Source organism: Drosophila hydei, unplaced genomic scaffold, assembly GCF_003285905.1.
Source record: "Drosophila hydei strain 15085-1641.00,03,60 unplaced genomic scaffold, DhydRS2 tig00000283-arrow-arrow-pilon, whole genome shotgun sequence".
Lineage (NCBI taxonomy): Eukaryota > Metazoa > Arthropoda > Insecta > Diptera > Drosophilidae > Drosophila > Drosophila hydei.
In genome coordinates, this window is record NW_022045702.1 from 1,579,816 (window position 1) to 1,601,944 (window position 22,129).

General features: G+C 41.6%; 5 protein-coding genes across 9 annotated transcripts in view; 3 read left to right on the plus strand and 2 right to left on the minus strand.

The window, feature by feature from the left end:
• Positions 1–3,643: 3,643 nt before the first annotated feature.
• On the minus strand, positions 3,644–11,463 carry LOC111604699 (failed axon connections). Of its 2 annotated transcripts, none has more exons than XM_023322870.2 (5): positions 10,730–11,463; positions 6,264–6,602; positions 4,014–4,348; positions 3,842–3,944; positions 3,644–3,771 (listed from the first exon to the last, which is right to left on the minus strand). In XM_023322870.2, exons 1-5 carry the CDS (start codon positions 11,171–11,173, stop codon positions 3,718–3,720), a joined length of 1,275 nt encoding a protein of 424 aa, XP_023178638.2. In that variant the 5' UTR covers positions 11,174–11,463; the 3' UTR covers positions 3,644–3,717. The 2 variants fall into 2 exon arrangements, with proteins under 2 accessions (XP_023178638.2, XP_023178637.2); XM_023322869.2 differs by having other exon boundaries at positions 4,014–4,357.
• Positions 11,464–11,614: 151 nt separating this feature from the next.
• Positions 11,615–14,367, plus strand: LOC111604661 (serine incorporator 1). Of its 4 annotated transcripts, XM_023322819.2 has the most exons (8): positions 11,615–11,712; positions 12,003–12,558; positions 12,620–12,729; positions 12,792–12,975; positions 13,045–13,254; positions 13,874–13,993; positions 14,056–14,237; positions 14,296–14,367. In XM_023322819.2, the coding sequence occupies exons 1-7, from the start codon at positions 11,677–11,679 to the stop codon at positions 14,232–14,234; spliced, it is 1,395 nt and encodes a 464-aa protein (XP_023178587.1). In that variant the 5' UTR covers positions 11,615–11,676; the 3' UTR covers positions 14,235–14,237; positions 14,296–14,367. The 4 variants fall into 4 exon arrangements, with proteins under 4 accessions (XP_023178587.1, XP_023178588.1, XP_023178589.1 ...); XM_023322820.2 differs by having other exon boundaries at positions 13,883–13,993; positions 14,056–14,350; XM_023322821.2 differs by having other exon boundaries at positions 13,895–13,993; positions 14,056–14,350.
• Positions 14,368–14,421: 54 nt separating this feature from the next.
• LOC111604721 (probable glutamate--tRNA ligase, mitochondrial) lies at positions 14,422–16,274 on the minus strand. Its single transcript, XM_030223779.1, has 4 exons — positions 15,824–16,274; positions 15,355–15,765; positions 14,914–15,300; positions 14,422–14,851 (listed from the first exon to the last, which is right to left on the minus strand). Exons 1-4 carry the CDS (start codon positions 16,159–16,161, stop codon positions 14,443–14,445), a joined length of 1,545 nt encoding a protein of 514 aa, XP_030079639.1. The 5' UTR covers positions 16,162–16,274; the 3' UTR covers positions 14,422–14,442.
• Positions 16,275–16,562: 288 nt separating this feature from the next.
• Positions 16,563–18,537, plus strand: LOC111604673 (tyrosine--tRNA ligase, cytoplasmic). The gene is made up of 4 exons (XM_023322834.2): positions 16,563–17,319; positions 17,379–17,745; positions 17,809–18,135; positions 18,197–18,537. The coding sequence occupies exons 1-4, from the start codon at positions 16,674–16,676 to the stop codon at positions 18,441–18,443; spliced, it is 1,587 nt and encodes a 528-aa protein (XP_023178602.1). The 5' UTR covers positions 16,563–16,673; the 3' UTR covers positions 18,444–18,537.
• A 459-nt stretch (positions 18,538–18,996) lies between these two features.
• The window catches only part of LOC111604682 (elongation factor-like GTPase 1), an 89,177-nt gene continuing 86,044 nt past the window's right edge, over positions 18,997–22,129 (plus strand). The window contains exons 1-4 of the mRNA XM_023322847.2: positions 18,997–19,150; positions 19,210–21,221; positions 21,281–21,707; positions 21,782–21,895. Coding sequence (XP_023178615.2) covers positions 18,997–19,150; positions 19,210–21,221; positions 21,281–21,707; positions 21,782–21,895 — 2,707 coding nt within the window. The remainder of the gene's footprint in view (positions 19,151–19,209; positions 21,222–21,280; positions 21,708–21,781; positions 21,896–22,129) is intronic.

The following is a 22,129-nucleotide window of genomic DNA, read 5'->3' on the forward strand; positions in this document are numbered from 1 at the left end:
GAGTCAATCCAGCCAAGTCCTTCTGTCTGTCCGTATGAATACATACAGATTTGATATATTTTATGGATTTTCCTATATACCTTATGCAGTACGGCTTTATCATTTGTTTTCGATAACTAGTTCCATTTCTATGTGATCAACAATAATCGATAACTAGAGCGTAACGTGAATACCACAAAAGCTAGAGAATCTAAATTTACTGCGTAGGCGAAGCCATGAGCAATACAAAAATACTAAATACTTCGAATTTGGGATACCCTTAGCCCTATATCATGGAAGTATTTACCACAGGCTGACGTTCTCTAAGCAATTAACTACTTCCTCTTCTATGTGCTACTTAGAGTATCCATTAGAGTATCAAATCTTCGTCAAGTCTCTCATAATTTTTCTATACACCTTTTTTGTTGATCTATTTTATGGACTCATAGAGTGACGAATCTAAATTGTGACTAGTCAGACGCCAATTTGGTCAATGGTCATAATCGTGATAGAATAAAATTTTATGATTTTCATATCTAGATTCGATCCGAGTTTTGGGGTTTTTGCAGACCACAATTAAATTACGAATATACTATGTGAGGTATATACTGTACTAAGTAGGTCTATGTTTTATGTAGACATTTATAGTACACCTCTATAAAAAGTCTGTTTTGGCACCTGAACTTGAGCTGTCGCCCCCGGCGTGGCCTGCTATCGAAGGCAGAGATAATTTAATTATTCTAAGCATTAGGAAACCTGCAGCAACTTTTTGCAGGTTATCAGAAGGTATACGTCAAAGATAACTCTAGTATCATAATTAATTTCTTCAGTTCTGTTGCTCGTCCAACAGACTGAAAAGAGCTTACTCGGCTTAGCGCTATGATATAGTGGAATCTCTCATGTGATATGTCTTAAGATATTTCTTTGGCAGTGCTACTATCACTCTCTACTTAAGTTTCGGCAGTAAGCTGATAAACTAGGAAGATATATTTTTGAAACATTTAACTGATTTTTGGCATGATGAAAATCAGAATTAACAACCCGGTTAACTGCTGAGATACTCTTGAGATTCAGTTAAGATTACACATTTATCTGTAACTGGGAATTTGATATGCGAGAAAAGGAGAAGGAATAGAGCTTCTATCAAATCATAAAACTCCAAGACTTTCCTTTACTGGCCTTTCGTTTGCTGAGCGAGCATCGTGCAGTCAGTTCCACCCAATAGCAAGGTTCATACTTGTTTTTTCCATGTACTTCTACTTTATTGTTTTTTAGTTTTTTTTTTTTTGGTTTTTTTTTGTAAGCTACCCCAGCTTAGTTCTGCGTGTCTTCTGAAAATCCACCGTCATAAATTAATTTTATTTATTTCTTTTTGTTTTTTTTTTTTGTTTTTATTAAGAAGCATATTTATTATATATAAGATGTATGTAATACAATAATTTTTGTTGTTGTTTTTGTTGTCTGTCCGGTTGGTTGTAATTTGTTTATTTTTTTCGGGTTTTTGTTTCGGTTTTTTTCTTTTTTATATATTCATTTTATATAATCATATAAAACACTGAGCAGCTACAATACAAATATTGTGATAAAAACTTACAACATAACCTTTAATACATAAAAATACTTGCATAGTCTACAAATCGTATCGTTTTATCGGAGATGCCCTGTTCTTCCTCTTCTTCCACTTCTTCCACTCTGAGCCGTTCTTCTGCTGCTCTGTCTGTCAATCTCTCTGTGATCATCTCACAATTTGTTCTCATGTTTTACATTTTGTTTTTATTTTATATTCTCCTTTTTTACTGTTTTACGCCTCATTGCGTTTTCATTTCGGTTGGTTTTTCTTTTAGTTTTCCGTTTTTTACCCTATTAAAATTTGTTTTTCTTTCATTTCATCTCTTTGTTTATTGATTTCTTCTATGCCACGTCTTCCGCTCGTTTTTTTCACTCTTTTTTTTGTATTTTTTCGACTTCTTTTTTTGTATCTTAGCTCGCGGCGTAGGCGGGTGTAGTTGGGTAGAACGTGGAACTGAGTGCATTTTGGATGGGACGGCAAACGAAAATGAGAAATAAAAGAAATTCTCTTCGCTCTCTTCAGAGTGCGGCTGGCGCCATCTAGCGTAGAAATGTTTGCATGAGTTTCGTATTCAGTTTTCCGTTTCTTTTTTGTTTATATGATTTTTTCACAAGATTTTGCTACTATGTGTTATGAGTTTTGTTTTTTTGTTTTGCAGCGTTAATTACAATAGAAATTATGTTTATATATATTTTGTATATATATATATATATTTGCGTAATTAAAATTAAATATTTATTGTATAAAACATATGTATATAAAAAATTTGGGACGCGACATAAAAAATCGAAAATTTAGCAAGTAATAATAATTTTTGACTACGAATTTTATTTAGTTTTTTTCCGAGTATTTCTTTTTGTTTTTGGTTCGAATTCGTTTTAGAAAACATATAAAGCAAGGGCTAAGGGCGGGGCCCGAGTGAGGCCCCTTCCGGAAAATCATAAGAAACAATAATTAAACAAAGAATTTAACATATAATTTTTTATGTTTTCTTTAGTTATTTTTTGTTATTTTTTAGCATTTTGTTTTTGTTGTTATTTTATACACATCTTTACGATAGGGGCGGGGGCGTATATAATGTATGTATATATATATAATTATAAGTAATAAATTTTCAATATTTTTTTATTTAATTATTTGCACACATGAATAAAAAATTACTATTTGCAATCATATTTATATAAAAAATAAACTTAATTATCAGCAGCGGTCCCTCATTCTCTTCTCGTCACCTGGTCACAATCCTAAGCAACACCATTACTACATATATCATATATCCATATATCCATATATCATGTCATATCATATCGTATTATATCATATATATATATATATATATATATATATATATACATATATGTATATATATATATCCGCCGCCATACATTCGTTTCATTTTATACTTTAAGCTTAATAAATTTTGGAAGAGTAAACAATACCATCGAGTTGCAATTGTTGCTGCATTATGCATTTATGTCTGACTGTGTGTGTGTGTGTGGGTGTGCGAGTGTCGAGGCGAGTGTGTATGTGTGTTTTTATATGGGGTGTATTATATAGATCGCTTGAATGAAAACTAATGGTTAATGCGTATTTTATGCTGTTCTACACCTCCTCTCACCCAAACTTCTCTTCTCAACTCTCTTCCCTCTTCCTCCTTTACTTTGATTTACTTTTCATTCGAGTTTCTTTAACTAATTTGTTTTTTCATCTCTTATACGTATAAACTTTTATAATTTTATACTAAATGTTTTTACCGTTTTACTTTTCTCTCTTTTTTTGTGATTTTCTTCTTCTTTTTACTTTGTATATATATAAAAAAAGATGTCCAAAGTTTTTTAAGTTACGTTATTGTATATACGTTTTTCTTTATTTTTTTTTTAGTTTTTTTAGAGTGGATCTTTTTTCTTAACTTGGTTTTTCTGCCTGTTTTGCTTTACAGTTGTCCTATGCTTTAAATGATTTTCTTTTTTGAATGTTTATATATGAGCGCAGTGCGCTAATCAGCGCGTTTACCATATACATATATATGTATATATATATACTATATAGATATAGTAATAGTATCGTACTATGTATATATGTGGGGTTGTGTTTTGTTTTGTTTTGTTTGCCTTCCGTCCTTTTGCTTGATCATATATATATATATAGAGAGATATATATGTGGATGTTTACTTTGTTTCTTCCTTCTCTTTGTTCTCCTCGGTCGATTCCTTCTCGTTCGACTAGAGAGATAAGTAGAGTTAAGAAATTAATCAGTTTTTTATATATATTAAGAATTTAGATAGACTTTACCTTGTCCTTCTCCAACTCCTTCTCGATTTTATCGCCCTCAGTGCCTTCCTGCTCATTCGATTTCTCCTGCTCACCGCCTTCCTTGCCCTCCTTGGTCTCCGGTCTATTTCGAGTTGAAAATACATTTCAGATCTATCTAGTTTATATATATATATATTTGTGATCTACTCACTCTGGCTTGGGAATGTGCGCATTGAGATCCAGCTTTGTGCAAATCTCATCCCAGTCGGGGAAGCACTTATCCTTCATGCGAGACACATGGCCAATCAAATTGGGACACTTCTCGGTCATATAGTCGCGCAATGGATACGTAATATCCTTGGATAGATAATGCAACTGCGACAGCACTGCAAAGGCAACCACATCCAATGTGGTTGGCTCATCGCCAAAGAAGAACGGCTTGCAGTCGAGCATCTCGCTGAGCACTTTAAGATCATTCTTGCCGAACTCTTCGATCTCCTCGGCGCTATGGACACCAATGCCATGCGCCTTTAGCTTTTTCGTGCCCTGGAACCACTTGTTGTGTTGAATATTCGGTATTCGATTCATAGATTTGTTTTTGTGTTTAAGTATAAATGCAAAATGCAATATTGGATGCACAACAACGGGAGTTTTTTGTTTTTTTGTTAAGGGTAGTCACACATATATATTGTACATATATATTTGTGTTTGAATACATATATAACGCACATACACATAGAGATGTTAGCGGTAGTGGTAGTAGTAGTAGTAGTGGTAGTAGTAGTAGAGGGTAAACCAACCATCGAACAAATCAACGTAAAAATATATAATAAAAGAAACGAAAAAAAAGAGAAAAAACACCATGCAAGAGTTAGTGATAATGAATGAAATGGAATTTCGATAATAACACTAATTTGAAGATCTTCTAATTTTAATTCTAATTCTTTTTGATATGGTACGATTGCAGCGTCTATGAAACTATTGAGTATTTAGCTCTTTTCCCTATCTATTTGTACTTGGGATATATTTTTTATAGCAAACTATATTATATATCTAAGAATCTATTGTGCATATGTAAACTCTTTTCAGTTGAACTCTTCTTTTATTTATCTATCTATATCTATGCACCTATTGAGTATATATAGGGTTGATATATATGGTATACAAATTGAGTCGCATTGGTTTGAGCTGCGGTAGAGTTATATATACAGAAGATAAGCTCGAGTTCCTTTGTCTAACTTCTCATTCAATCTTTCCGTCTCAAGATCATTTTTTTTAAATATAACTCATATACTCAGCAGCTCTATAAGCTATATGATATTGCCCATAATATTATAGTTTCTATACCACTTACAACAATATTATATATCAATTATATTGTGATTTATAGGAATTAAATATATCAATAGGAAACATAAACCTACAATAGGAACTACAACACATATATAATTACATATTTAATTACTATAATATAGGCTGCTATAGGAACTGGCTAATATTGCTGATAAGCGAAGCTATACGATATAGCTTCTTGGAATTCTTGGAACTCTTTTCAGATATATGATATATATAAGGCAACAGCTTTCTTTCCTTGAAATGCCTCTATTTATCAACAATTATATCAATTACAGTATTTACTACTATTTACAGATATAGGCACTGCAAGGGTATTAAATATTCGGCCATCCGAACACAACCAATTTACAAATGAAGTCTGTTTTTTGTTATTGTTGTCAATTGTGGCATTTGTATATTTTTGTGTAATTGGGTTATATGAGAGGCTACGCTGAGCATAAACAATAGAAGGAACGCAGGCACCGTTATTGTTTATGTCCACATGAAGTAGATATATTGAGAGAGATTTTATATATATATATATCTACAATTATAAACACAATAAGTAACAAACGTTGCTTTGGTACTAAGCCGATGCCTGGTTCTGGCTATCAGAATCTGGATCTAGCGTCAATGTGCGCGTGAGTGTGTGTGTGTGTTTGGGTTTTAGCTGGGTATTAGTGTTAGTTGGAGGTGCAACATAATACGTCGAGCGATTCCCAATTTGCTGGCAACTTCTGTTTATTTACTCTATACCCACAGAGAGGCAGAGAAGAGAAAGAGAGAAAGACGAAGAAAATGCCAGAAACAGCCGGAAAACCCGACTCAAATTCCCAAATAAACATTACGACGAAGTTATTTGAACAGAAAATGTTCGCTGCAATCTACGTTTTGTTGAATTCAGCTGAATATTTCAAAAATTTGCACTTTTCTAATTTTCTATACAAGTGTTTTTTGCAAACAAAGAGCTACATTTGATTGAGCGTTTATAAGGCTGTTCGATTTTCTAGTGTTTTTCTAACTAATTTGATTGCAATCTACAGGCTAAAATTTCTTGTTGGATATTTCGAACTTCAAATTTTCAAATTTTTTCAAATTTCTAGTATTTTTTCTATGGCAAAATTACCTTGCGGCCAAACGTTATCTTGAAGAAGAAGTTCAAAATCGAGTTGGGCAAACGTAGGCCGAGCGCATGCTGCAAATTCACTTTGTAGCCCTTGAGTACATTATCGGGATACTTGGCGCGCCAATAGAAGATGATCCAAATCAAATGATTCTCCAACATGGCAATTGTAGCATACGAAACATTGCGCTGTTCGGCAGTTAGTCCGGCATCCAAGTTCTTGTCATATTTAGCCGATAGCTCCTTGATAATGATGGCCGAATCAGCAATTTCCTCGCCATTCAGTTCGATGAACGGCAATTGACCCTTCTTGGAACGGAAGCGCATCTTATGATCGACATTCTGGTATACAAAAATAAAATAAAAGATTTCTGTGGTTAATATATTTATATACATTCAGTTTTATCGGTATACGGAAATTACATTCATTATGAGTAAGCGTTGGTCATTGATATTATTAATTCAAAATAAGTTTTTCCATATCTCGCATTCCAATTCATCATTGCAAACATTTACATACATATATACTTATATGAGTGTGTTTGAATGTGTGTGGAGCATGACTAATGTGCTTGTAATGTAGTTCAATCTCTTGCTCCCACGCGACCCGGCACAGCCTTGTTTCATCGTTCCGGCCGCTAGATGGCGCTCATGACATACATAGAACTATGTACATACATGCATGTATATACACACGTACACACTTATGTATGTATGCCAAAGCGAGAGATGCTGTTGCCTTCTGCCTGCCTGCCTTTCGAAACAACCACTAGAAAAAGCTGTACCGAAAATCAACCAACACCCAACTACCCCCACTGTGCGCGCATTCACTCACTCGCACACGCACACTTCTTGTAAAATTACACACAGGCGAACGCACACGAAGAGGAGTTGGAAAATTTCCAATTGCCGCTTTTTGAATTTGGCATATTCCAGTGTCAAAGCTGCTTGCTGTTGCCGCCACCTTCCAGTATGTACACGTACAATATGCATGCGCCGTTAACCGTTACAAAAAAGTGACAGTTATGTCCGGCACATTTTGAGTAACAGTGTGTGCATGTGTTCATGTGTGCGTGTGCATATAATTTCTAATTAGAAATTGTCCACAACAAAAGCGAACATTCATATCGGGGCGTAGCATATTTCATGCTTTGGCGCGGAGGGCAACAAACAGGGCAAACTGGCAGGGTGTGGTTGCACACACACACAGACAAATACGCACAGATATAAGGCAAAGACACTAAGAGAGAGAGAGTGCGTCAGAGGGCGAGAGAGCATAAAGAGATTATACTTTCCAGCAGCAGCATCGTCGCTGCCCAGGCTGAAAAGGGTGGAGTCCGAGTCGTTGTCGTCGTCGTCGTCATCACACATAATTCCAATGATCCACAAAAAGGCTGCCTTAAAAATATGGAAGAGGCTGCCCCCAACCAACGCGCGCATAACTGTTGTTGCCGCAGCATAAGCCGAGGGCAGCGACTGCGTTTGCCGGCGACGCATTGTCGCTACACAATGCAAATGTTTATTTTTTATTAAATCATTATGCCAATTAAGTGGCGACGGGGCTCAATTTTGGCGCAGTGTAGTGTGTGTGTAGAGTTTTTGCATTGCCAACAATTGGATGCATGCTAAAAAGACACGACAAAACTGAACAAGAACAAGAACCGGGCAACAACAACAAGAACATCCAACCAACCAACACGCCATGCAATTATGCAGTATGCGTATGTATGTATGTGTGTATGTATGTTTGTGTGTGTGTGTGTGTGTGTGTGTAAGTGAGTAAGTTGGAAATCCACACCCTGCTTAAAGCACAAAGAGCGAAGTTTTACCAGAGAGAGAGAGAGAGAAAGAGGGAGAGAGGGAATGCGAGCGAGCGAGTGAGCAACAACAAAGGCAGCAACTGTCGCCGCAGCCGATGCAGTTATTGCATATGTATGTGAGCTCTTTGTTTTAACGCAAATATGCGGCTATTAATTAAAATATAAAAAAAACATATAAGAACAACAATAACAACAACGAGTAACGTTTGACTGCATTTGTCGTTGGCATGTATATAAAAGAAATATAAAAATGCAAAACTCCACTTCCCCTCACACATACTAACTCTACTGCACACACTCGTACGTACAGTTGTACTCGGAGAGTTGCCAGACCGTGCCGACGCGTCAACACTTTGTGTTGGCAATATGGCAAGACGCGCGCGAACATTTGAATAATTGTGAATTGGAAAAACGGATGTGTTTGTGTTGCTTTTTGCGCCGCAATTTAAACAAATGAATTGAAAATGGAAATTTATGCACGCACAACAACATCAACAACAACACCAACTGCCGGCTGGCTTTTATTTGTAATGCATATATTGAAAAGTGAATTAATTGCACAATATACATGCATAAATACGCTTACGAATGGCGGTCACATTGGAATGCCAATGGAATGCTATGCGGGCGGCAATAAGTAGAAGCAGCCGCGCCTACTTGAATACAGTTGTTGTTGTTTTCCTTTTTCTCTTCATTGTTGTTGTTGTTTTAGCTGGCGTTGTTAATGATTTCGACACGCTTGTGGTGTGAAAAAATATGCGTTTGGTTTATCACCCGTCTCCTGCTGCTGCTGCTGCATTTGTTTATTTTTGGGCAAGGCAAAATGTGCGCCTGCCTCTTAATGTATACAAAATGCAGCAATGCGTTTACAGAGAAAGGGGGCGCCGCATATAACTAAATAGCTTGATTTCATGAAACCCTTTTTCATCAGTGTGATTAATGAAAATGTCAAAGGTCCAAGTTTCATTCCATTTCAGTTTGTTGAACTCTACGCAAGCTCTTATCACAAAGCGGAACAAAATGGAAAGTACGCTGCGACTGCGTACACATTGAATGCACACACGCACACATGCATGCATACACCCATACACATGTACATGCACATACACAAATATATGTGACGTACTGTCAATCATAATTGCCTGAGCGACGGCAGCTGCCACTACTTTCCAATGCAGCCCAAATGACGATAAATCAATTCAATGAGCCGCAATAGCGGCAGCATATGGCAAAAGCTGCTGGCGCATTATCAGCTTATGGGAAGGGAATTTCATCTCGCGCGCCCAACTACTTGAGCATCAATTAACATTCTTACAGCTCACACACTCATCCATCGCCCTCTCCCGCTCTCCCTCCCTGGCGGACCCCCGCGCACTCATTAAGCCATGTAATTAATAAGATTAAAAAAATAAAAAAATCAACAATTGCGCCGTCGACGCTGCTGCCGCCTAGGGCCGCACCCAGTTTTTTTTAAGTCTATATGAAGGAAAATATATGCAAAACGCATCGCGCGCGCGCCTAAAGCTTTGAAACTTTTGGAGCGTCGCGAGCGCAGTTAGTGGACAGGGGGACAGACAACATGGACGATGGACAGTGGGTACATTTATTTGTCTAGCTGGGCTACTTAAAGATAAGGCGCAGTAATAGGAGTGGGGTAAGCTCAGCAGCAACAGCAACAGCAACAATAATTTTTTTTATTAAAAGCAATTACAAAACGGGCACAAAACGGGGCTTGGAATTTTTGTGCAAGGCAAAGACAGAGACTGAAAGAAAAAAAACTAAATGAAGCAGAGCGCTGCAGCTGCAGCCAGCAGCAGCAGTAACAAAGACAAAGACCAGAGCATTAAAATGGGAGCCGTTTCTGCTGTGAGAGCAAGAGCTCAAATGAGAGAGAAGGTGAGAGCGAGTTCGAGTGCCAAGTGCAAAATTTGAAGCACAACTTCGCATTAGGGAAGGGTGAGGGAGTGAGTTGTCTCCGTATGTGTATGAGAGTGTCAGTGGAGTATAAAGCACAACTTATGAGAGAGAGCAGCGACGAGACGTTGACAACGAAACGGCAGCTAGGCAGAGGCCAGGCACAGCGCAGCGGCGTCGGCGCACACACAAATTTTATGTATACGCTGTTTTATGTAGACGCACACACACTCAAACATACACATGAACAGACAGGAATAAAATCCAGCAGCAACAGCAACAACAAAACCCCTGGCCTGGCCTGGCTCGCTACAGGTTCAAATATGAGTACACACACACATACATCCACGCATTGGAAGTCTGACTGTATGCATGTGTTGGTGTGTGTTGTTTGCCGGGATAGAAAGAAAAGGCAATGCTAAATGTATCCCTTTTCAGCGTATGCTGGCCTGTAGGGCGCGGTGCGCGGGCAGGTCACAGGCTTAGCACACAATCATGGCGGTTTTTATGTATGAGTGTGCGTGCTCCTGCATACATATGTGTGTGGAAAAAATCTCTACCGCAAAAATACATATGTGTGGATGGAAAAAAAATTTGATGATGAAAAACCCGCCAGGAAAATGGGAAATTCTTGTAAAATTTTAAATATGTTAGCGAAACTTATACATATACACATATACATATATATATAGAAATTATGATGCTGGAATATGGGAAAATGGGAAAGCGACTTACCTCGTACTTGAGCGCCACCAGACGCAGCCAAGTCTCTACTTTTAGGCAATACGGTGAGAGAGACGGCAGCAGGGGAGTACGTGAAAATTGATACAGATAGATGATGTCCTTTTCAAAATTGGTCTTATGCACATTGAACTTTTGTGCTGGCGCTTCAGATTTGGCTGGGGCTGCGACAGCGGCAGCATCGCCTCCATCTTTCTTCGCATCGGTAGCGGCAGCAGCTCCATCGGCAGCAGCAGCGGCAGGCGACGCCTTTGCATCCTCTTTGTTGTTGTCTTGGGCGTTAGCGGCGGCAGCGTTCTCAGCGACGGCAGCGGCAGCGGCGACAGGCTCGGCAGCAGGTTTTTCCGCCTGCTCGGCAGCAGCGTTTTCTGTTGTTGCTGCTGCTGCGGCAACTGCAGGCGTTTCCTCAGCGGGTATTTGGGCTACTTCGGTTGCCATTTTTCTTTTCTTTATTTAATCTTTAATTTCTTCGATTTGAAGTTGCGCTTTCTTTCAAAAATCTTCACACTTTTCCTTGTTCGAATGCACGCACACACATACACATTCACGGATACGGGGCACGAGCACACACACAGGAGAGACAGAAAGAGAGAGACGAAGTCACAGTCACAGTGCAGTCGCAGAGTTAAACCACCACTACAGACAGTTTTTCAAAAATGCTCCACACAATTTGCGCACAATTAAAAGGTACCGCACCAACCAGACGCAACCGCTCACAAAACAAAACTGAACGGTAAATTTCCATTTCAATATTTTCCAGCCATGGTAACATTCTCGCAGTGGTGCTTAACCAAACTTATCGGCTTATTGCTGTTAGCTCAGATAGCTCTGTTACTGTACAGCACAGACTTCACACACCAAACACTTTCCAACAGTGCGACTGTTCTCGACTTAAATTTATAAATAAAGTAATTTACGCTAACTAATTGGAACTTCTAACGATGGGCGCTGCATTGGGCCTTTGTTCAGCGGCGCAGGTATGTGTTTACCAAGAAATGCGATATCTGATTAGCCATTAAAAACAAATTGCGCATATGGCCAAACAACTGCGTTAAAATCGATTGTCAGTGTTGGCAGCTGCTGTGGAATTTTGGCTAGAAATAAAAAAGCTGACAAATTAGTCATTACGCGGCTAAAAAAGCTAATTTCAACAAAATCTATGCTCGGTGTTGGCAGCTTTGCTGGACAAAAGTTTACAAATGGTTTATTTCTAATACAAACATTAAACAGTTAAAACAAGCTAATTTTATGTTAATTTTTTTCTCAGTGTGCGCTCTGCTGCACGGGCACGGCTGCCAGCATGTGTTGCTCTGCCTGCCCCACCTGCAAGAACTCCTCGTCATCCCGATTCATGTACGCTTTTATGTTGCTCGTGGGCACGATTCTAGGTGCTATTGCCCTCTCACCCGGCTTGCAGGATACGCTTAAGAAGTTACCCTTTTGTGTCAACTCCACTTCGACAGTGAGCTCAAAGACTCTAGGCGCTTTATCGGGCGGATCTCTCCAATTGGATTGTGAATATGCTCTGGGCTATATGGCTGTCTATCGTCTATGCTTCGGTCTCGCTTGTTTCTTTACTCTGATGGCCGTCATTATGCTGGGTGTGAAGAGTTCGCGTGATCCGCGCTCGCATATCCAAAATGAATTTTGGCCCTTGAAGTTTCTGATTTGCTTCGGCGCCTCGATTGCGGCCATCTTTATACCGGATGGTTCCTTTGGGCCGGCCATGATGTGGGTGGGCTTGATTGGCGGATTGGCCTTCATACTCGTTCAGCTGGTCATCATTGTGGACTTTGCCCACACCGTGGCTGAGAATTGGATTGGTAGGCGACATTACGTAAATCATAGCCACAAATCATGACTAAATTCTTGATCTATTTACAGAGAATGCAGAGAACAATCGCGGCTATTATTATGCTTTGGCGGGCGTCACACTGCTCAGCTACATCGCATCCCTCACAGGCATTACGCTGCTTTATATCTACTTTACCACAGTCTGTATAGAAGACAACAACTCTCTCTGTATACTATAACATACCATCTCTCTCTAATCTAGTCGACTGGCTGCGGCATCAACAAGTTCTTCATCTCCATAAATCTTATACTCTGCTTGGTTATCAGCATTTTGTCTGTGCTGCCCGCCGTGCAGGAACGTTTGCCACATTCGGGACTGTTGCAGAGCTCTTTGGTTACTTTGTACACCATCTATTTGACCTGGTCCGCTGTGGCCAATAATCCTGGTTGGTCTATTGATTGTAGCATTACTTATCTAATCGAGTCTCTTTAACTGTTGCCTGTTTTGCTTACAGAAAAGGCCTGCAATCCGGGCATGTTTAGCTTGATGAACGATTTACCTAATATTACCACAACCGTTGCACCTTCCACCCACAACTCGAAGGTCACTTTCGACACGACTAATATCATTGGCTTAGTCGTTTGGTTGCTCTGCATCCTTTACAACTGCTTCAGCTCGGCCGTGAAGGTCTCCAACATAAACAATGACAACAGCGAGAAACGTGGTATGTGATTAGATGCCTTGATGCCCTTGCGAAAGATATATCAGCCAATTATATAGTATATGTACTGAAATTGTTCAGAATTGTCTGTCTGTGTGTATATGTCTGTTATACAAGAGATACGTTAATCATTTGTTAACCTGCCTCTTGGGTTCAGAAGATCCATAGCATCATTATAGCAACACTTATCTTTTCTCTGTATAACATTCAGACAAAGCCTTATCAACTGCATATATCAAATACCTAAAATCTAGCTCATAGCCATTGTATATCTGGTTGCAAGGGTACTAGAAACTTCGGCCTGCCGTAGTTTAAGTGTTTCCTTTGTTCCTCTGTCTCGCACATGGTACAGTTTCATAGTTTCTCTGTCCTTCAGTTCCATAAGTATTGCTCCTAATCCACAGCTTCATTCACATTTCAATATCACATTTATTTTTGGCTAACAACGAACTAACACATTTTTCTCTATTTTCAAATATTTTTTATTGAAACACTTATTTATTCTGTATATACATATATATCTCAATATATATATAAAACACTCCACTAACCAACGTTGATTTTGGGTCTTTTGGTTACGAAACTGTGCACCATATGCCGACAACCTCTATAACTAATATAGTTTTAACAGAAGCTCTATCAGACACAGAGACCGGAGCCGGTGGCGAGAAGGCCACCACGGATAACGAAACGGAGTCTGTCAGCTACAGCTGGACGGCATTCCACACTGTGCTCGTGTGTGGTGAGTAAATGGACAGCAAATTTGTAGAGTATATAATATATAGATGCTATATCTTTGCGCAGCTTCCCTTTACGTTATGATGACCTTGACCAATTGGTATAAGCCCAACTCGGATATTGAGTTGATCAATGGCAATGAGGCTTCCATGTGGGTTAAAATCATATCTAGCTGGCTGGGCGTCTTCATCTATGGCTGGAGTCTTGTCGCACCAATTGTGCTGTCCAATCGCGACTTCAGCTAAACAGTATTATCTATATATATATATATCTCACTATACTATATATATAAATTATAACAAGTAGGCGTGGTCTTTTAAGAAGTCTGGATAATGCCAAAAGTGGAAAACGGAGCGGTGCTTAAGCAAATGGGTTTAAATGCTATGATTACTCATTAAATCTTAATCTTCAAATATAACAATTATAATTATCTAGTCAAAAAGTCTTTGTAATCTATTGTTGCAGCTGCAGCTGCTTCTGCTTATCCAGACTCTCCTGTAGACGTTGCAGAACTACATCTTTGCCCAGTATTTCCATCATTTCCGCCACGCCAGGCCCTTCCTGCAGTCCACTCAATGCACCGCGCAGCGTTTTCATTAGCGCGGGAAACTTTATGGACGCTGCTTTGGCATAGCTTCTCAGCAGCTCATTCAGCTGATCCTTGTGAAAGCTGGGCTGAGCTTGCAGTTGCTGCAGCAGCTCTTCCCATTGTGTCGCATTCAAATCGTTCAGCACAACGTGACTTGGTTTAACCCACAAGAAACTGAGCTTGCTGCTAGTTAAGTCCTGCAGCAGGGTCAAACGTTGCGCTGACCAGTGAAGCACTGCTTCTATATGGGACTCCGCTAGATCCAAATGGGAGCTGTATGGATATGGAGAGAATTGGATGAAGATTCTTTGACTGTCATTTCATAGCGAACTCACTGGTCTGGATAAGCTTGCCGAATGAGTTGCTGTACATGCGAAACTAGTTTTTGGCATTTAAGAGGATCAGCTAGATGAGCCTTCAGCTCCAGCTGATTGTAGTCATTGAGCAGCTCGGCATTCAAGCGACTTGGATGGGCATTAACACGCTCCAAAAGAAACTGCTTTGCAAGATTGTCCATGGAGTAGAGCTGCGGCTTGCTATGGCTTCTATGCTCAAAGCCGCCGCCGGCAGAGATGATGTAGTTAAGCAGCGCCGTAGGAAAGTAGCCACGATCTCTGAACTGCTTGATGCCAATGTCACCTTGGCGCTTGCTCAGCTTACTGCCATCCGCGTTGACCAGCAGCGGCAGATGACCAAATTGTGGTGGCTGCCAGTCAAAGGCCCTAAAGAAGCGAACTTGAATAGGAATACAGAGTCATACAGAGTTCGGATCTCACTTGTAGAGCAGTAAATGCTTCGTCGTTGAGATTTGCCATTCGACGCCTCGCAGCACATGTGTTATGCCCATCAGATGGTCATCTACCACATTGGCCAAGTGATACGTGGGATAGAGATCGCTTTTCATGATAACCGGATCACCTTCCGTTTCGCTAACATTATGCTGCACGCTGCCATAGATGAGATCCTGCAGCGGCTCCTCATGGGACGTCAGTTTGAAGCGTATGCAGTAAGGCGTTCCTTTGTCCAGCTGCTGTTGAAGTTGTTCCGCCGTTAGATGGCGACACTTGTTGTCGTATCGTGGCACCTGGCGGGTGCGCAGCGCATCCTTACGTAACAGATCCAAACGACGTTCCGTGCAGAAGCAGCGATACGCACTGCCATTCTCTAGCAGACGCTCCACTGCTTGGCTACAAACAGATATATAGTTATAATGTGATAGTAATGATTTATAAAAAGGGATTTCACCTGTACAGCTCTCTGCGTTGACTCTGAATGTAAGGTCCATAGGCTCCATCAAATCCTGGTCCTTCATCTATTTCGATGCCCGCCCACAACAAATCTTCAATAAGCCGCTCTGTGGCGCCCGGAACTAGTCGCGTTTGATCTGTATCCTCAATGCGCAGCAGGAATTTGCCACCGGAATGTCGTACAAATAAATAATTATAAAGCGCGGTGCGCAGGCCGCCCAGGTGCAAGTAACCGGTGGGACTTGGAGCAAAGCGCACGCGTACCTCGCTGTGGCAGAGTCTGTGTGTAGTGTGGAGGCACTGCCTGAGGACCTTTGCATATCGTAAACTAAACATTTTCAGTTAAAATAAGTTAAAACAAAAAGTTCAGCAAAAGTTTGTTTATATTTAAAGCGGCTAAACAGCTGATCGAGCTGCCAGATGTCATAGCTTGTGCAAAAATAGAGATGGTAGCGTGTCTCTCGTGATGTGTGTGTATTATTGATTTATTAACAGTGCTCATTGTCTCTGAAGAGCTGTAGCTATAATAGAGTATGAAAAAGCACTGAGCCTAATTCAAAATATTTATATATTCTGCATTTGAAGAAATCGAAAACAATTTGCAGCAATGTCTTGTTTACATTTATGATCTCCAAAGCTCGATATCAGCTGTTAGGGCTGCCAGATTTCAAAATTTGACGAACAACAGTTCTAAAAGTTTGTTTACCTATGCCAATCTGAGTTTCCCACGGTAACAGCTGACAACGTTGCCACATCGCAAGCAGTGACCACGCATGCATTTCTCTTCTTCTTTTCTGTTCTATTTCGCAAAGTGTGCAACAAAAAGCTAATAAATTAATTAAATAAAAATGGTTGGAACAACACTAACCGCGGCTGAGAAGAAACAGCTCATTACACGTAACCTGCAAGAGACACTCGGCGACGATAAGTTAAATAAAATACTGCAAGAGCGTGATTTGAAGATCTACTGGGGCACAGCTACGACTGGAAAGCCACATGTCGCTTACTTTGTGCCTATGTCAAAGATTGCGGACTTCTTGAAAGCCGGTTGTGAGGTGACAATACTGTTTGCCGATCTGCACGCCTATTTGGATAATATGAAGGCGCCCTGGCCGCTACTCGAGCTGCGCACCAAATATTACGAACAGGTGATCAAAGCGATGCTACGCTCCATTGGTGTTCCATTGGATAAGCTGAAATTCGTGAAGGGCAGCGATTATCAGTTGTCCAAGGAGTACACGCTGGATGTGTACAAACTAAGCTCTCTGGTCACAATTCACGATGCTAAGAAAGCCGGCGCCGAGGTCGTGAAACAGGTGGAATTTCCACTGCTCTCTTGCCTGTTGTATCCCGGTCTGCAAGGCTTGGATGAGGAGTACTTAAAAGTGGATGCACAATTCGGTGGCGTTGATCAGCGCAAGATATTCACATTCTCCGAGAAGTATTTGCCACAGCTAGGCTACGAAAAGCGCATACACTTTATGAATCCCATGGGTGAGCCAGAGGATGATTCATCAATAGAGACATCTCTAACGAATCAAATTTTTTTGCAGTACCTGGTTTGGCTGGCGGTAAGATGTCTTCCTCCGAGGAGGACTCAAAGATTGATCTACTCGACTCGCCAGCGAATGTGAAGAAGAAGTTGAAGAAGGCTTTTTGCGAGCCAGGTAACATCGCAGACAATGGTCTCCTCTCCTTTGTGAAGCACGTGCTCTTCTCGCTCTTCAAGGAAGGCGAAGGCTTTGAGATTAACCGTGCTGCGGACAATGGTGGCGATATTACTTTCTACCAATATGCAGAGCTGGAACAATATTATGCAGACAATAAGCTGCATCCGGGCGATCTGAAGGCCTCTGTGGAGAAGTACATAAACCGTTTGCTGGATCCCATACGCAAGACCTTTGAGGAGCCCGAGCTGAAGTGAGTGACTAGCTATAGAGCCCTAGACTTGTCAGGTTTAATTTCTAATACTTTCCCTTGCAGAAAACTAACAGCTGCTGCTTATCCGCCGCCTGCCAAGGTGAAAGCCAATGCAGCGCCCGCTGCATCGGCTGCTGATGAGGATGCGCCACATCGGCTGGACATACGTGTGGGCAAAGTTATCGAGGTGGCTCGTCATCCAGATGCAGATACACTCTATGTTCTCAAAATAGATCTGGCAGAGGCGCAGCCACGCACTATAATCAGCGGCTTGGTCAAGTTTGTCACTGTTGAGGAACTGGATCAGCGACTGGTTGCGGTCTTATGCAATTTGAAGCCTTCCAAAATGCGTGGCATTTTATCCGAAGGCATGGTGCTCTGTACATCCAAGTGAGCTTAACTATGCAGCTTGCCTAGAGCTAAACTCTAATTTATTACTTTTTGATTACAGCGCTGATCACACAGTTGTGGAACCCATTGTATTGCCAGCAGTAGCTAAGCCCGGCAGTCGACTTGCCTTTGAAGGCTACAGCGGCACACCGGATGAGCAGCTAAATCCCAAGAAGAAAGTGTGGGAGAAACTTTCTGTCGATTTCAAGACCAATGCCGACGGCGTTGCTGTCTGGAAGGACAATTTCCTGCTTACAACCGAAGGCGAGCAATTGACCAGCAAATTGGCCAACTGTTCCATCAAGTAAACCAACTACCCAGCTTACCTGAGCCGTGTAATACTGTTAAATACACATAACTAAGCCGACAAACATGAACACTATCGAAATGCTTTTTTGTAATTTGCTCTAATTGATTTTTAAATATAAATTGCTTAAAATTTTTGGCTGTTATTTTTTTCAAATTGTCAATTTGGCGGCAATGCAAGAACAGCTGATAACATATATTCAACGGCAGGTAAGTACTCAATCTTGGCATCGGTAAGGAATATTATTGTTCATGTATTTCATAAAATAAGTTATTTAATAGTTAGCAAACAAGGAATGTGGCAAGTGTTGCCAAATTACTCATACAATTATTTTATACCAAACCGTTCAATCATTTTTATTGCTCATTAATATCTTATTTAAATTTAAATATGAGTATTTTTTAAGCGCCAACCGATGCCAATTGGCTAAACAGCTGATAGAGCTTTTTCTACTGTACCAATGTACTCGTTTTGCAATCGGTGTTATCGATATTGCAAGCTTAGTTGTTTCAAAAACTTATTTCGGCAACAGGTAAATTTTATTTTGACATAAAATGCCCGTGGTGGACACCAAAGAGCTTGTGCTGCTACAGAAACAACAGCAACAGGTGCGCAATATATGTATACTAGCGCACGTGGATCATGGAAAGACAACGCTGGCGGATTCCCTCGTGGCAAGCAATGGCATCATTTCACAACGCATGGCTGGTTTGTTTGTTGTTGTTTTCGATTTGTATTTCCATTGCATGTGAAATTTTGAATTGTAGGCAAATTGCGCTATATGGACAGTCGTCAGGATGAACAGGAGCGGGGTATTACCATGAAGAGCAGCAGCATTTCATTGTACTATCAAGACAATTGCAATAAGGACTATTTGATAAATCTTATTGATTCACCTGGTCATGTGGACTTCTCCAGTGAGGTTTCCACAGCAGTTCGTCTGTGCGATGGCGCTATCGTCGTTGTGGATGTGGTCGAGGGCGTCGGACCACAAACACGTGCCTGTCTCAAACAAATATACGAGGAACAGCTGAAGCCTGTTTTGCTGCTCAATAAGTTGGATCGTTTGATCTTAGAGAAGCAAATGACGCCGCTGGATGCCTACTTTCATTTGACTCAGGTGCTTGAGCAGGTGAATGCCGTACTGGGCAGCATCTTTGCATCCGATGTGCTGGCCAAGGAAGATATGACAGATACGAATAACTACGAATCGGCGCTGGAAAATGTGGATGATTCGGAATTGTATTTCTCACCAGCTGCCGGCAATGTGGTCTTCTGCTCTGCCTACGATGGCTGGGCATTTGCTGTATCTGATTTTGCGGCTACCTACGCGGAGCGACTCGAAATACCACATGCAGAGCTGGAGCAAAAGCTGTGGGGCGACTTCTACTACAATAGCAAAAAGAAATGCGCTATGGCTGGCGCTCAGGAGAAGGCCAAGAAGCCCATGTTTGTGCAGTTTGTGCTGGAGAACATTTGGAGTCTATACGACATCATAGCTGTGCGCAAAGACAAGGAGAAGTTGCCACTGATAGCTGAGAAACTAGGCCTAAAGCTGGCAGCGCGGGATCTACGCTTGACAGATGCTAAATTGCAGATCAAAACTGTGTTGGGTCAGTGGCTGCCCATAGATCGTAGCGTGCTCCAAATGGTGGTGCGTCACGTGCCGGCGCCGCATTGCATCAGCGAGGAGCGGGCGCAACGGCTGCTCTATCCAGCTAATGTTGAGCTGAGCTCGTTGCCCGCCGAAACGCTGGCTCTGAAAGACAGCTTCAGGAGCTGCAACGCGCAGAGCGAGAATGTTATTGCCTTTGTTTCCAAGATGATGCCCGTGCCGGTGGAGCAGCTGCCACAGAATCGGCCCAAGCGGCTCACTGATCAGGAGCTGCAACAGCGCCGCGATGAGGTGCGTCGTCGCATCGAAGAGCGCAAGCAGCTGAGTGAACAGGCACAATTGGAGCAGCTCACAGCTGGCGTGGAGCAGTTGAACACGCAGCCAGCTGCTGCAGAGGAAGCTGCAGAGGAGGAGCCGGAGCGCAAAGCCTTTGAGTTTGTAGCGTTCGCGCGTGTCTTTAGCGGTACGCTGCGGCGTGGCATGCAGCTCTATAATCTAACGCCCAAGCATGATCCAAGACAGGCAACCCATCGAGTGATCGACCAGGCGCCCTATGCCACGCAGGTTACAGTCGGAGATCTCTATATGTTCATGGGCGGCGAGCTGCAGCTGCTGGAAGAGGTGCCAGCGGGCAACATTGTTGGCATTGGTGGCCTGGAATCGCATATAGTGAAGACAGCGACACTCAGCAGCACGCTCGACTGCACCTCATTCAGCGAGCTAAGCATTATGGCTACGCCAATACTGCGCGTTGCCATTGAGCCAGTGCAGCCGCAGGATATGCCGAAACTAGTGAAAGGACTGAAGCTGCTCAATCAAGCAGATGCCTGTGTCCAGGTCTCTGTAGCGCCTACCGGAGAGCACGTGATAACGACCCTGGGTGAAGTGCACGTGGAGAAATGCGTGCATGACCTGGAGCAGAGCTATGCCAAGATCAAAGTCAATGTGTCCAAGCCAATTGTTTCGTTTAGAGAGACTATTGTGCCAGACGCTACTGTGGATATGGTCAACGAGGTCATAGTGAAGACAGCCGACGACAAGGACATCAGCAAGAAGATAGCCACACAGCAAACACTGAATAAGCTGGGCACGCTGAGGGTTATCGCTTTACCCCTACCTGCAGCTGCTGTCCAGCTGTTGGAGCAGCACGGCAATGTCTTTAAGGTGAGTCTAAAGCTCCCAAGCCAAATTCAAGAAAGTTCTAATTTGCTTTACTTTTCTAGGAGCTCGCTGCCTCGCCACGTAATGCTCTATTCTCGGAGAAGTTCTCTGCTCTCTTGGCCTCCATCAGGAGTCAACTGATCACTGCCTTCGCGGAACTGCAGCTACATGGACTCAGCTCTCTTTCGCCCTCGGAGTTGGTGCAGCGCATTTGGTCGCTGGGGCCTCGCAATTGTGGCACAAATATTCTGCTTAATCTTAGCGACTTCGATCAGCCCGACTTCTGGTGCACACACTCCAAAAGCGATACAGATTTGAGCGATGCACGTCGGGATTTTAACAGCTCCTTGGTGAATGGCTTTCAATTGACAACGGGCGCGGGTCCGCTGTGTGAAGAGCCCATGCAAGGTGTTTGCTTTGCGGTGCTAGAGTGGTCCGTTCAATCGGAGGGCGAGGATCTAAATGCACGCGGCTTTGGACCCTTTTCTGGTGCGTCTGACATTCATAAATCCGTCTGCATATATTTGAGCTTAGTTTAACATATTTCTGTTAACTATTAACAGGCCAGGTGTTAACGGCTGCCAAGGAAGTCTGCCGACAAGCTTTTCAGAATCAACCTCAGCGTCTGGTCACGCCCATGTACAGCTGTAATATTGTGGTTAATGCCGAAATGTTGGGTGAGTTATAATATAAAATCAACAATTGTAGAAATTTAGTATTGGGCAAACATTTACATTTGTTTGAATTTAGGGTTAACATGGACTGCAGTTTTACATTGAAATGTTATGTTCAACAACATAAACTCTGCAGTCTTGATTTGAAATGTTATGTTAAATAAGTTGAGTGCTTTTAATGAAAGCTGTTCACTTATGATATGTGCTCATTACATTGCTCTGTTATGTTTATCAGTT

What these genes read in the sequence shown, in the direction of transcription:
- LOC111604699 (XM_023322869.2), bottom strand. Translation starts at nt 11,173, where the DNA reads ATGGCAACCGAAGTAGCCCAAATACCCGCTGAGGAAACGCCTGCAGTT. An exon ending in TGGTGGCGCTCAAGTACGAG is followed by an intron (nt 6,603 to 10,729) that starts GTAAGTCGCTTT and finishes TTTGTATACCAG; the next exon opens with AATGTCGATCATAAGATGCG. An exon ending in GCGCACATTCCCAAGCCAGA is followed by an intron (nt 3,945 to 4,013) that starts GTGAGTAGATCA and finishes AACTCGAAATAG; the next exon opens with ACCGGAGACCAAGGAGGGCA.
- LOC111604661 (XM_023322819.2), top strand. Translation starts at nt 11,677, where the DNA reads ATGGGCGCTGCATTGGGCCTTTGTTCAGCGGCGCAG. An exon ending in TTTATATCTACTTTACCACA is followed by an intron (nt 12,730 to 12,791) that starts GTCTGTATAGAA and finishes TCTCTAATCTAG; the next exon opens with TCGACTGGCTGCGGCATCAA. An exon ending in CGCTGTGGCCAATAATCCTG is followed by an intron (nt 12,976 to 13,044) that starts GTTGGTCTATTG and finishes TTTTGCTTACAG; the next exon opens with AAAAGGCCTGCAATCCGGGC.
- LOC111604721 (XM_030223779.1), bottom strand. Translation starts at nt 16,161, where the DNA reads ATGTTTAGTTTACGATATGCAAAGGTCCTCAGGCAGTGCCTCCACACT. An exon ending in CAACGCAGAGAGCTGTACAG is followed by an intron (nt 15,766 to 15,823) that starts GTGAAATCCCTT and finishes ATCTGTTTGTAG; the next exon opens with CCAAGCAGTGGAGCGTCTGC. An exon ending in AAGCATTTACTGCTCTACAA is followed by an intron (nt 15,301 to 15,354) that starts GTGAGATCCGAA and finishes TCGCTTCTTTAG; the next exon opens with GGCCTTTGACTGGCAGCCAC.
- LOC111604673 (XM_023322834.2), top strand. Translation starts at nt 16,674, where the DNA reads ATGGTTGGAACAACACTAACCGCGGCTGAGAAGAAACAGCTCATTACA. An exon ending in ACACTTTATGAATCCCATGG is followed by an intron (nt 17,320 to 17,378) that starts GTGAGCCAGAGG and finishes ATTTTTTTGCAG; the next exon opens with TACCTGGTTTGGCTGGCGGT. An exon ending in ATGGTGCTCTGTACATCCAA is followed by an intron (nt 18,136 to 18,196) that starts GTGAGCTTAACT and finishes TTTTGATTACAG; the next exon opens with CGCTGATCACACAGTTGTGG.